At 35.8% G+C, this 14143-nt stretch overlaps 2 protein-coding genes across 8 annotated transcripts in view; both read left to right on the forward strand.

The window, feature by feature from the left end:
- The first annotated feature begins 241 nt into the window (after nt 1–241).
- tlcd5a (TLC domain containing 5a) lies at nt 242–4767 on the forward strand. Of its 3 annotated transcripts, none has more exons than XM_019117263.2 (3): nt 242–542; nt 2154–2364; nt 3744–4767. In XM_019117263.2, exons 2-3 carry the CDS (start codon nt 2169–2171, stop codon nt 4274–4276), a joined length of 729 nt encoding a protein of 242 aa, XP_018972808.1. In that variant the 5' UTR covers nt 242–542; nt 2154–2168; the 3' UTR covers nt 4277–4767. The 3 variants fall into 3 exon arrangements, with proteins under 3 accessions (XP_018972808.1, XP_018972807.1, XP_042627085.1); XM_019117262.2 differs by having other exon boundaries at nt 242–533; XM_042771151.1 differs by lacking the exon at nt 242–542 and adding an exon at nt 1846–2066.
- A 988-nt stretch (nt 4768–5755) lies between these two features.
- The window catches only part of arhgef12a (Rho guanine nucleotide exchange factor (GEF) 12a), a 54156-nt gene continuing 45768 nt past the window's right edge, over nt 5756–14143 (forward strand). The window contains exons 1-2 of one of the 5 annotated variants that reach the window (XM_042771150.1): nt 5756–6594; nt 7159–7322. In XM_042771150.1, the coding sequence (XP_042627084.1) occupies nt 7291–7322 (32 nt within the window). In that variant the 5' untranslated portion in view covers nt 5756–6594; nt 7159–7290. Of the gene's footprint in view, nt 6634–7158; nt 7323–14143 lie in introns of all 5 variants that reach the window. The other 4 variants (XM_019117256.2, XM_042771149.1, XM_019117255.2 and 1 more) reach the window with 4 other exon arrangements.

Here is a 14143-nt window from a genome sequence, read left to right on the forward strand (position 1 = left end):
AATAATAAATATCAGAAACACTGTTTGAATCAAATATCACGATAATTTATATATTATTTACAAAACATAAACAATACCTAAAAAAAAATCAAACAAAATTAAAAAGCATAAATTAGTACAAATTTAAAAAGTTAATAAAAGTTAATAAACTAAAAAGCAATATAACTAAAAAGAAAAAATCACTCAGTCTAAAAGATAGGTAAGGAACTGCTGTTACCGTTGTAATTTGTAGCGAAGGACGCGGTCCGCGCCAGCAGAGGTCGCCCTGCCTGAAGGATGCGTCCTGCTCTGCTGTCATCCTCGCTGTTGTCCAGCCGCTGAGGGCTGAGTGGCTGAAATGTGGCTTTTGTTTTTGTGGTGATTTGCGTACCATCTCCAAGACGATGCCGGAGCTGAACCCTGAGATCTGTCAAGGCCTCGTGGCCGCTGCTGCGCTTCTGTGCGTGATGCTGAAACAGGAAGCGCGGAGGAAGAGGACAGCATCCACGCTGAGCACTGAGTAACTCTGGCCTGTCAACGAACATGCTGTTGAGGTGACTACTGTAAGAGATATATACTTGTTTTTTCTTTTGTTAAGGAACAGATTTCATTTCATGGCTACACGTTTAACCTGCTTGTCTTAATTTAATGAAGGGTGGTAATTAATTTAACCTCCGCCAGCCAAGAGCTCAGAAGATTAGCTTAAGTCTGGATCCATCAGTATCTGTTTTGCACTGTGAACTAAGAATATTTGAGAAAATGCGCTTTATATATCTATTATATTTTTTTTCAGTGTATTTATTTATTTATTTTGAATCGTAGAAGCTTTTAGTTGTACTTTTAATGAATACATTTCAAAATTAAAAAAAAAAGTATGTTGCCAAATCGTCAGATGTTTTCATATCCCAGCAAAAGTGATAAAAGAAAACAGAAAACATTTTTAGTTTTATTTTACTTTTTTAGAAGTGATATAAATGCAGTGCATCAATTGATTCTACATATATATTTTATAAAAATAATAAATACAAACATTGGTAACATTTTATTAATTAATTTTTATTCATCTATTTCTTTTGCTTATTGCTAATTTATCAGAATACACAAGTCACATTTTATATTTTTGATTAACCAAAAATTTTTATTATTATTGTATTTAAATTATTAATCATTTATTTGATTCATTTTATTATTTGTATTGAATCGGTTATAAATAAGAATAATAACCCTTTCCCAGTTCCCATATATATATATATATATATATAATATATATATATATATATATATATATATATATACACATAACACATACACATAACACACCACACACACACACACACACACACACACACACACACACACACACACACACATATCTCCTGATGAATATGTTTGATAAAAATATTTACATAGTTCAACTGCTTCACAAGTTCACATCCATGGTTTGGACAAAATTAGGATAAAGAGCTTCAAAAAGGTTGTCACAGTAACTTTTGAGCATTTATTTAATTAATTATTTTTTAGTGAACCTGTTATGAGTAAGAATTAAAACCCTTTCTCAGTTCCCAAACCTACATATAGGCTATATCAGTATTTTGATGTTTAATAAAATAACCAAATATTGACGTAGTTAAACTGCTTTACTTCAGAGGTTTGGACACCATTAGGAAAAAGAGCAGTGGATAAGTGTTTATTTTATCAGTTATTTCTTATTAAACCTGTTATTAATAAGAACACTTTCTCAGTTCACAAACTAACATACAGACTATATCAGTGTCGGGATATATATATGTATATATATATATATATATATGTATGTTAAAATAAAGTATCCTAGTATTGACCTAGTTCAACTTCAGCTGCTTTACATCTGAGGTTCGGACAACGTTAGGATAAAGAGCTGTGGATAAGGTTGCCACAGTAACTTTTGGTCTACTTTTGACACACCCAGACAAGCCAGACTCTTGTATTTCTCAACTGTTAATGTGCCCTTCAGACATACTTGAGTGGTTTTAGCACTTATTCCACATCAGAATCAAAGGAAAAGTGTCATATTTTTATACAGTCACTCAAGCGTTGTGGTGCTTCAAGTAAGTAGCCTACTCTCATGCATGCATGCATGCAATCTAACATGGTAAAGTGTTTTGTGAATGTGACAGCTCATTGTATTTGATTAGGTTCACAGAATAAAGATGTCGCCATTGGTTCTGGGAGTTGGAGCGTGCTTAGCTGGGTGGATTGGTCTTTATGCTTTGCTGTGCTACACAAATGGCTCTTGTGGCTATGAATGGAACTGTCGACTAGTTACACTATTCCACGGCATCCTTGCAGTCTGTGTAACTGCTTACATTGGATACATAGATGGACTTTGGCCTTTCACCTACCCAGGCAAGACGTACCATATGTTACTATATATATATTAGGGGTGTACAATATATACAGACTACTTAATGCAGCTCAGAGGTGGCATAAATGCATTTACACTGTGATTACAATTGCATAATTAATGCTATGAGATTATTGTTTCAGATAGAACATTTGGAATATTAAAATAGAAAATAAGTAACTAAAACTACCAGTAGATGGTGGCAGGTCACTTGCTGTGTCCAAAATCACATCTGAAATAGGTACTACATTTGAATAAGAACTTAGTTTGCGACTGTTAAATGACTTGTTGTGTCAATTGCACCGTTTCACTGCCGTTTACTTATTTTACATCTTGGAATCTCAGTGGAAGTTGTACTTGTCGACCAACTGTTTTATGAGTATTATAAATTTGGACATACTACTCTTCTCATGTGCTGTTCTTCGCTCCTATATAGTAGGGAAGTAGGCATATTTGGACACAGGAATCATCTTAATTAGTGAGTCATTGGCTCACATTTTCAAATTCATGTATTCGTTCAAATGGCTGATAGCAAGTGACTATTTATGAATGAGTCATTGAATTATTCGCTCGACTGATTTGTTCTAAATGCAGATTCAGTCAGTAAAGAAACACCAATGTGTGTTTCTCAGAGATTATTTGTGTTGGTGAAATAGAGCCAAAACAGACAATATTATGTCTAAATTGCAACTTGCTTGATATTAACATCTTGTTTATTGAACTGTTGTATGAAATCAATATCACATATGCAATCATGCTAATATTTGGAGTGTTTTTGTTTGGGTTTTACAAAGTGAATGAAATACTCGATAATGTCAGCTTACACATTGTCAAAGGGTTAGTTTGCCGATTTATATATATATATATATATATATAGTTCCAATGTCAGTAGTACAAGTAAATGAGCATTTTATATTATTTTTCTGTGACCTGCACCAAGATATTCCCGTTATTTGTGAGCAAAAGTCTATTAGATGACACAAAATGCATCATCCAAAGGACTTTTGACAAACCAGGACTTTTGTGAAAACTACAGATCGTGCTTCCACATTTTTGAATCCCCACTCACACGGATAGTCTGATCGAGCCCAGTGCATTATGGGTGTTGAAGTTTTCTTACCTTTCTTCACCACAGCCATTTTTTCTGTATTCTCTGGTCGTGTAGCAAACTACATAGGCATAGTTTCTACTACACAGACAGCCAACTTTTATATAAATCCCATCATGCCAGCTGCAAATTACCCCTTTAAAACAACAATTATATTATTATCGTAGACATGTCGCACGCCCCTAATATATAATGTTGTCTTATTAGCATTTCAACATTGTCTTTTTTCATGACAAATGTAATTTTTTTTTTTTTATTATATATCATTTGCAGGTACAAAGAACACCCCTCTGCAGATCACCGCTATGGTGATCAGTCTGGGCTACTTTATCTTTGACATGGCCTGGTGTGTGTACTTCCGCACAGAGGGCCTGGTAATGCTCGCTCACCACACCATGAGCATTCTGGGTATTCTGCTCATTTTGTGGCTGGGGGAGTCAGGCATCGAGTCTTGCGCCGTGCTGTTTGGCAGCGAGATCACAAACCCACTCCTCCAGACGCGCTGGTTTTTGAAACACTCTGGCCGCTATGACAGCTTCCTCGGAGATGCGGTGGACGTTCTGTTCGTGCTGCTGTTTGTGTTCATGCGCATTTTCGTTGGTGGTGCCATGTTGTACTGTGAGCTAATCTCTCCAAGACCCAAGTTCATCATTAAATTTGGCGGTGTGGCCATGTATGCGCTGTCCTGGGTGTTCATGGTTGACATCAGTCGATTCACATACCGCAAATCCCAGCTCAAATACCAGCGCTGGATGAATCGCCGCAGGATGGCAGAGGTTAATGGGCAGGACCTGAAGAGAGACTGAAACACCTCTGATCAGCGGTTTGGCCTCTCGTTTCTAGCACTGGAGGGAAGAATGAGAATCAGAACAAGTGAAGCAGCTAATAAAGGTCTGCAGCTTATAGATGTTTACAACATATTTTTTTAAAAGGATATCAGCTATTAAAGTTTATTTCTGGTTTGTAATATTCACATGGGAAAACATCCATGCTGTATCAGAGCCCTAAAACTTAATTATTATATATATATTTTTTTTGCCATTATGATTAACTCAAAATTCTTACAATCAAATGTACTTTAATATATTTGTACTCATGAGGAATAAAGTGTATAAACTCTTAAGTACTGGAAATATTTGATATTTTTGTAATTTGGAACGCTACTTGTTATAAATTTTAATTAGTTATGTTGCTTTTACATTCTTTTCAGTTAAAATTTTAGTATGTGCCATATTCAGAAATTATCATGAAACAATACTAAATGTTGATAAATCAATAAACATTGTCATCATCATCATTACAGTAATGTATTTTAGGGTGTTGTAATGTTGCAGTTGTGTGGAATTCAGACTGATAGATTGTTTCAACACAGTTACTAATAGACCTTAGTGACCATTTTAATTCTGACTGACAACATTTATTTTTGTCCAGCTGTAATTGATTAAAAATATGTTTGTAAATCTTATTATATATAAAATATATATATATATAATATATAATATATATAATATATATATATATATAAATATATATATATATATATATATATTATAAATGTGTATTCAAAGTCATCATAACTTGAATACACCTCTTCGGGTTAATTTGTTCAAATTCTGAATTACATATTAAGATATTTTGGTTTAATGACAGAAATCTAAGTCTAGGTGATGTAACTGTTTAGAGATTGTAAAAAGAAATGCTACAAAAGGCTTACATTAAAAAAAATAGATTCGTAAGTAATTTGGCATATTGTTTTAATATTTATTTTAAAAAGCAGTGAAGAAGTTTTCAATATATTTATCATTTTTTAAACAATTTATTATATGAAAGTGTTTTGTTGCTTTAGATTCTTGACTCAGGTGATTTTTTTTCTTTTCTTGCAAATTAGTACATTTATGTGCATTTAAACTATATTACTACTACTAAACAAAATCTAACAATGTACGTAAAAGATCCATCTCAAGTAGGCTACAACGTCATTTACGTGTTGCAGTTTTGGGAACGTCCACCGTGTGGCACACTAGCATAGGCTACTTGAACAGTTTCGCACACTAGGGCTCGGAGTTTTTTTTTTTTTTTTTTTTTTTTTAACTAGTGACTGGCTCACATTTTCCAACGGATTAATTAAACTCATTTACCCAGCTGTAAATCTAAAAATTCTCGATCTTTACTTAAAAAATATCACGGAAAATATGGGCGAAATATTTTAATGTAAGTTTTAAGTTATTTTTGTAAGTTTTAATGTATTTTTGATCAAAATACTAAAAAGCTATACTCAAAGCCATTTAAAACTGCATTAACTGCATCACAGACTCAATTTTTTCAACATGTCCTAATATTGTATTTTCCACTGGGCGCGTTTCCGGAGTTTGAAAAGGAAACTTAAAAAGAAATTATCATCCTCACTCCAAACCATAACCAGAACACTGTCAGTTTCTCAAATTCTAGTGAGATTGTCTACCTAGACAGCATTTTGGGGCACGTTCCGAGTCAGTTCGGCAGAGTGAGCTCGTGTGAACTCGGTTGAATCGGAAGTGCTGTCCGTGCAGGCGGCTCAGCAGGATTTGAGACGCAGCCCCGCGGGAGACACGGCAGCAGTCCGGCACATCTTAACTTTCCCCAGTTTGATGGACCGGAACATACAACCTCTAAACTGATTTTAGCGTGGACCCTCGCTTCCGTGCGAACTTGGTATCGTCTCTACAAACATTCGGGAAGACCTCCGTGAACTTTTGTCGAGTGGTTCTGTTTGTTTTGATGCTGGAGAGATTTCGTCGCCGCTCCATGGAAACTCTCCGAGAGGTGACACGTGTATGAGCGCGTGCAGTGTTCCCCGTCTGGATGACTGTGGGATTGGAGTGGATGCGCATGGCTGTTTATTATCGTTTCTGGGAAAATATCGCGTCTCATTTTTGGAGAGGACGTTATTAGGCTGCTGTTAGCTTTAGCATAGCAAAGGCCTCGTCTGCAGTCTGAGTTGAGTATCTGCTGCTGCTGTGTTGGCTGTGGACGTACACACATTCAGCATTAGGAAACTCAAAAGCGTTTTAATTGCCAAAGGAGTGTAACTTCGAGCAGTAGGACGTGTTTCGACTTCACCTGGGAGCTGCTGCTGAAAATTAAGGTACATTTACAGCTGCAGGGTAACGGAACATCACCAATTGTGAGAGTTATTTTGATTTAATGATGGACTGACCTGTACAAGCCTTCTGACTTACTGTACTGTTAAAACTAACAAGTAACGTTATAACGTAATGTTTTTTATAACTATATAACGTTTTTGTGTGTACAGAACATGTTTAGTGTGTTTTATATGTATAAACTACAATGACAGTAGAAGTAAAGTGTTATTGTTGTTATTAACAGTAGGATTATTTTTTGGTAAACAGCACCACTCCTGGATGAACCAAATGTTCTTTTGGTTACCTCAGGATACTTTCAGACTCCATTTAAAAAAAAAAAAAACACCTTTTAGTTTTGAAAAATATGATGCATAAGTACTATGTGCTGATTTTACTTTTTAGGTTGTCAGTGGATATCAAATGCTTTCATATTGTCTAATATTTAAAGTCATCTGCTCATGTGATTTTGGGCATGCTTATAATTTTATGGGATCATTGGTATTTAACTGCTGCTTTGGTGCAACTTATATGTTTTTTTTTTGTTTTGTTTTTTTTGTTTAAATTAGTGAACCTCCTGGTCAGCACAACAGAATACGGAGGCAACTGCCTAATGCAACATCAGAACTCGATGCTTCTCCTGATGCATCTGAAAATGACTATAGGATATAGGACGAATAAAAGCTAAAAACAAAAGCCCAATGAGCGACACACGGTCCCCAGTCACTGACAGGTATGTATAAGTTATGTTATGTGGACAAACTTGCTTTTGGGATGATCCTACCAAATACTTAAGCTGACATCACAGCCCACATGTGTGTGTTGATGAACTCTCTGAATGGTGAATTTTTGAGGTTTTATTTGGATTGGTTTTGTAATTATGTGTGTGTGGTGTTGGTTTATGGTTGTGAAGTCCGTTTCTTGACCGGTTTTGTGCTTTGCTTCCAATTCTGAGAAGTCAGTTTCCATTGGACAGTCAATGAATATGCGCTTATTTGGATGCACTCAAGTATACTTCTGTAGGTTTACAGGTGTGTTGTGTAAGTACATTCACAGACATGCTGCATGATCTGTCATATTCACTTTCAACTGTGAAAATTAAGTTAATACAATTTAGCCATGATGAGCAACTTTCATGCTATAGCACTTGAAAAGTCATTTATTGTGGCAACATTTTGACTTTGACAGATTCTGTGGCATTAGGAGGGTTTGTTTTGAATCTCAGCAGATGCAGTGGTTCATCTGGTTATTTATTTTTTTATTTATTTTGCCAACTGTTTTGTGAATGTCTCATATTCGGACACATTACTCAATTGCCATATTGCTTTTTGCAGACTATATAGTAGAGAACTACTCATACCATTAGAGTACCTGTTTTATTTTAGTATTAATCATATACTTTTATAGTGTTTTTTAATATTGGTATTATTTTATTGGCTTTTCTTTTTGTTTTCATTTAAAATTTTGTTTAAGTTTCTATAATTTTGTGCTTTTGTCAGTTTAGTTAGTTTTAATGTTTCTATTTATTTTCATTTATTTTTATTTCAGGTATCATAATTTTAGTACTTTAGCTTTAACTTATTTTATTTCATTTAGTTGCCAAGGCAGCTTTTTCTAATTTTCACTCTTGTTTTTCATTTAATATTTATGGTTAATTTTATTTCAGCTTTATTTCAATTGTTGAAAACTATTTCTAATATTTTTAGTTAACAGTAACAACACTGAATTGTATTGCTATTTAGTGCATGTTGTGTGCTAAATATGCACTTTTGTGCATGTATGTCTCTACAAAGCCTTCAGACATCAGATATTTGACCTGTTTTTAGTGCTAGCTTTCCTTGTCTTGTTTTCGATTGTTCTGTTGTTGGCTTGGTATGCTTGTTTAGCAATGCTGCCATCTTGAATTCTGCATCAACTAGTATCATGATTATGTTTTGTATAATCCTGTCATGTTATGCAGTTCTTACTTAAATGTGAACCAAACTCTCTCTTATCTCTTTTCCGAAGCAAAATGGCCACACAACAATGAGCCTAAAACATTTGTAGTTCGTTACGAGGCTTATCATTTCATATGGACAAGTGTTTTAGAAGAAAATAATGTTGTATTTTATTGTATTTCCTTCTATCATTTCATTATTGCAAAACGCACAACTGGGTAACAGCATTACGTGTTACTTGGTTATTGCTTTTTAGACCAGAACACAAATAAGTTAGATGTTTTGTCTAATCGATCGATTATATTCAGACTTTTCCATAACAAGTGATTAGTGGAAACTAAGACATGGGAAAGTTCAATAAACATATCAATAACCACTATTTGTTCAGCACTCACATACTATTCATGATGGCTGAAAAATGTCAGACAGAGAGTGTTTTCTAGTGGTAAACTTGGCTGTTGGATCAGCTCTCACAGGCCTTTGCCGCTGACGTCACTGTGGAACAGCAGACTGGTTGTCTGTCTGGTCTTCTCCGTGATGACAGATATCCTTTCAGTGTTGCAGGGATTTAAAAACACAAGCATTGGAAGGTGACTCTGAGGGAGAAGCTTGCTTGCGTGTTGTTGTTAATTTTAACTTTATTTTCATCTAGTAGAGTAGCAATATCAGGATTGAACAGTTACGGCCACCCAGTTGAAGATGATTTGTGTTAATCTCATCTGTTATCACTGCAGGTGATGCATTGTACGGCACAATGTATGTGGCTAATGCATCCTTTGTTACCTTCAACCATGTGTTGTTCTGTTTTAATCCTAAGGTTATGCCAGTTCAAAGTCATTTGTTGTTTCTTTGTGTCTAGACCCCATTCGCCTTCACCACCCCTAAGCATTCATTAAGTTTGAAGGAAATTTGTCATTTTTGAATGAATTTTTTTTTAAATATAAAAACATATATATATCCCACCCATATATATATATCCCACCATAATAATTAATAATTGTTGAATTAAACACTGCTAACACTTGTGCAGCAGAATTAATTTTGTTCTTCTTTTTCACACTCAAAGGAATTATTACTGAAATGTGTTTCCTGTTCATCAGTGATAAGCAGAGAGCAGCTTAATAACCATGTTGCTTAAAATAGCCATGCTGCTGAGCTCTGATGCATAGCGTCACTAATGATATTTTGACACTCTAGTATTTCATACTGTACTGTCATTAGTACATTCTGAAGTGAAATGCATGTTGGTCCTTATGGCTGTAGCTTTGGTAATAATGTAAAATAGTTAGGATAAGTTATCAATGATACAGTAATGTTTGCAGTTTCACTGGGTGAAACGTCATGAAGGCATTTTTATTTTGACCAGTTTTTTTTTTTTTTTTTCTGACAGACATAAACGCTTAAATATGTTACTGCAATGTGAAATTAATCTCATTCTCATTACTGTAATACAGCAGTGTTTCATGCATCGAGCATGCTGTGCTACTGGTTAATCTGCAGCACCATGACCACATATAATCGCTGTATTTTTTGCCTGAAAAATTAGATTTTTTTACATTTTTTTGTGTGGAGAGAAAGTAAGTCTTGGGTTTTACAAAAAATCTTTTGACAACAAATAACCAACCCAGCTTTCAGCTGTGTTTTTCTTGCTTGCTGCATGCAGCAATAAACCCACAGCAAAACACAGTGGCTACGTTTACATGCACAATTTTTGGCTCAAAAATTGACTGAATTCATGCTGATTGATGAATCTGATTGTAGTGTTTACATGAACGCTAAATAAAGTGATCGGGTTGATGTGCGCATTTATATGTCACAAGCTTCAAATCAGAATTTATTTATTTTTTCACATGCGCACACTGCAAAAATATAGAGTTTCTCACTGTTTGCACATAATAGCCACTCTCCTATACAGTTCTTTATTTGTTTTTAACAGCAGAATTAATATTTATTCATTTATTTATATATATATCATTTATGGATAAATATATACATATAAACCGCTGTGCTGTGCTGCTCATTTTTATCACGCAAAAAAAGCCCCTCCCTGCGCCCAAAATGGGTTGCCTGTGGATGAGAATCCAAAACAAGGACTGGTGGGAGGTTGTCCTGCTCCTCTTCACAGTTGCTGAGTGAAAGGAGAGTTTTATAATGACAGGACACGCATTTATACAACACTTTATTCAAAAGGAAGAGCCGCTCATTCTGCGCATCATACGTCATTATGCTATTTCTGCGCCATTGCACATGTGCAGTTCTTTCAGTTTCTGGGTTCAATCCGATTGAGTGTTTACATGCACTCTCAATCGTATTAGAAAAGGAATATACTACCCCCTTTAATCCGATCAAAATTTCATTCCGATCGAGCTTAATCGGATCGATTAAGGTGTTTACATAAAGGCTTTTCAGTCCGATTGAGCCGTCCATCCAATTACAAACTGATTATTTGGTTGCATGTAAACATAGCCAATTCCAGTTCCACACTGAATCTCTTCTTTTTAATGAATCAGAAGAACTAATCAGACTAATTGAACACAGGCCCTTATATTCTGAATCATCAGCTAAATTGGTCACACAACAAACTTAGTTTTGTTTTTATGAAGCTGTTTTTGTGTTCCCCCTCTGCAAAATAAATAGGAAAAAACACAAAATATGTGTGTGTGTGTGTGTGTGTATATATATATATATTTTATTATTTATTTACGTTTTGTTTATTCAATTTAAATTGTTTTATTATTTTATGTAATTTTATATATTGGAGGAGGAAAGTTTAACTGTCCTAACTTGATCTAGCTGCATTGTGTTTAAGCTGCGGTGTGCTGTACAGGGTGTACATTTGCTGTGATCATGCAGAGCTCCCTTGAATCTCAGATGTTCAGTCCATTATTCCTAAGCACAAAACCGGTCGGCCTACTCTATAGGTTTAGATCATAATGTTTGCATGACGGATGTGTTCTCCTGACACACGCCCAGCACTTTTTGCAATATAAAGATTCACGTTGAGGATTTATGAAGCAGTGCACTGATGTTTTGAGTATGATATTGTTGTGTGCTCATCCTTATGGCCATAGTGGCTGACAGATGCTCTCACTGGAGTGTAAATGAAGAGTGGAGTGGGCTGGCCTCACACCCTGCTGCCGCTTTGGCATGCACACAACAGCCACTCCTCCTCTCCGGTGCTCTTTCTGCACCAGGTCTGTCTCAGTAAAGATCACCAGCTCCTGCTGAGGCACAACAATGTCTAACACCCCCGGTCTTCCCCCCTTCCCCTCCATTCTTCCCTGCCCCCTCCACCTGCAGACAAATGGGCCTTTCACTACAGCACTGGGCCACACCTATGCTCACCTTTACCTTGGGCAAAGCAGCTGAAAGTCTCAGAAACACACCTAGTTACTCCGTAGTCAGACGTAAATATAAGCATGTAAGCTTAGCAGCAGGTGAGTCATCCGCCTTGTCAAAGCCCTTATTGTGATTTTGGCGGTGCTGCCTCGTGTCTTACACCCTTCTGAACTGAAATAAAGAAATTGGTTTCTTTTTGTCTTGATGGGTAGGGTGGAAATCCTAAAGTTAGCAGATTGACAAAGATGTTTGAAGTCGGATTTGGACAAGAATACCAGTTTTGCCCAATGGAATCTCATAAAAACTGCACAAAATCATAGTTCGGAGGAAGTCCGGTCTGTACGGGGTGGATATTCTGGTTTCTCTGGCAGCGTATAAAATCTCAGTTGACGGTCATGAAGCCCAGACCGCACTGTGAAATCAACTGAAAGTCTATGAATAGAAGTAACTCCGAAATCTCAGTCTTGCATAAGATAGCCATGAATGCACATTTTGTGTTACAAAAGGAGTCCCATTGGGAGTAATGTATATTGTGTCAAGCGGCAAGAAATGCATTTCACCTGATCATTAAAGTTATTATTATTAAGTATGGGCAAGTTCTCCCTAAGGTTCAGGTATGGTTTTTTTATGGTTATTTGTTTTCAACACCAATTTACAGTCAACACCCTTGTAATTTGAGTCTGGTGTTTTTCAGCTTAACACCAGATTTGGTTGTTATTGTTTTCATCAGTTAATTATCATATGTCAGCTAAATGATTACATGAATGGCTTGATGAAGGGTCTTGTTTTGAATTAGCTGTTAGCATATAAATTAACGTACAACTATTTTGATGGTGATATCATGTGCTGCAAATACTTTGCAACCTATAAGGCTCAAATGACGTGAAAGACAACAAATATTTTGTCACATTGGGCAGATATTTGGAATGTTTGTGCGTAATTATTGGGCGGACACATTAATATTAAAAAATAAATAAAATAAAAAGTGAATAGTGGTGCTGCTGTGGCAGCTTTTGCTAAAGAGCCAATCACACTACACTTTTTGTTCCATTGACTTCCATTCATACGCTTACAAATATGCGAGAGTGGAAACGCAAGTTTAGACCTAGGTGATAAAATGGTATCACTATTTATCGACAGTACACCTTCATCAATAACATTAGAAAAAATATATAGCGCACGATATAGGCACATGCTATGAGTAATGCAGACAGCCCGTGAACACATGCTGAAATGAGTGCTGTGCCTGCCTGTGATGAGGAGATTGTGAATAAAGAATGAATATCAGTCGAATTTAAAATAAAAATATTGCATTTGAATGCAAAAATGGTGCGATCGAAAGTTGTGTGTGTCCGGGAGCCTTATCAGTGGCACGCGAGATGCAATGATCATGTAAGTTTCTCTTAAGAAAAAAATCGGAATCGGCAAAAATCGGTATCGGCAGATCACACTATCAAGAAATCGGAATTGGCCAAGAAAACTGCAGTCAGTGCATGTCTAATGTTGATTTATGTTTTTAAAAAAGACATCATATTAAGACCGTTGCTGAGTCCATAGATAGTTCATGGGTTCATAGTCTAGTTTGACCATGGCTTAACTGTTTTTGTATTAGTCACAGTACTTTGGACAGTCGGTATAAAGGCAGGTACACATTGCACTCACTCTGGCCATGAACTGCCCTTTTAAAATTAGGGCTGGGTATCGATTCAGATGTCTCGATTCAATTCGATTTTGATTCACAAGCTCTCGATTCGATTCGATTCGATTCTCTCTCTTTTAAAAAATTAAATAAAATACATTTAATACAAATTCAATTCAAATTCTAAAAAAAATACTAAAAAAAATAGGAGACCGTAAAAACAGTATACATCATTTTACAAATGGTGAATTTATAAAAATAAATTAAGAGCCACAGGCCTGTATTTTAAACCTTTTCTTTATTTATTTTTTTGTATACCACTTCAGGTTGACTTTGCACTGGGCCATTCTCTGAAGACTTATTTAAATATTGTGCGGGAAAGACAGTTCTGATCAGTTATCCAGATAGAAAAAGTCAGTTGATGTTGCCAAGTGTAAACGCGCCATGTTCTGATTGATTGATGATATGATCTGCTAGATCGGATCACGGTGATCGCATGTTAATGCCAAGTGTAAACACAGCCTTAATATCAGGCTTATTTTCTCACAGGCTCACACAGTAATGGGTCTTTATGCATGAAAGTATTAGAAATGCACCATGGTTCAGTACATACCTTGGATTTTTCACCATGGCTTTCAG

This window comes from Cyprinus carpio, chromosome A15 (assembly GCF_018340385.1).
Source record: "Cyprinus carpio isolate SPL01 chromosome A15, ASM1834038v1, whole genome shotgun sequence".
NCBI classification, from domain to species: Eukaryota; Metazoa; Chordata; class Actinopteri; order Cypriniformes; family Cyprinidae; genus Cyprinus; species Cyprinus carpio.

Coding starts and splice junctions, on each gene's coding strand:
- tlcd5a (XM_019117263.2), top strand. CDS start 2,169: ATGTCGCCATTGGTTCTGGGAGTTGGAGCGTGCTTAGCTGGGTGGATT. Junction 2,365..3,743: donor TTGGCCTTTCACCTACCCAG/GCAAGACGTACC, acceptor TATCATTTGCAG/GTACAAAGAACACCCCTCTG.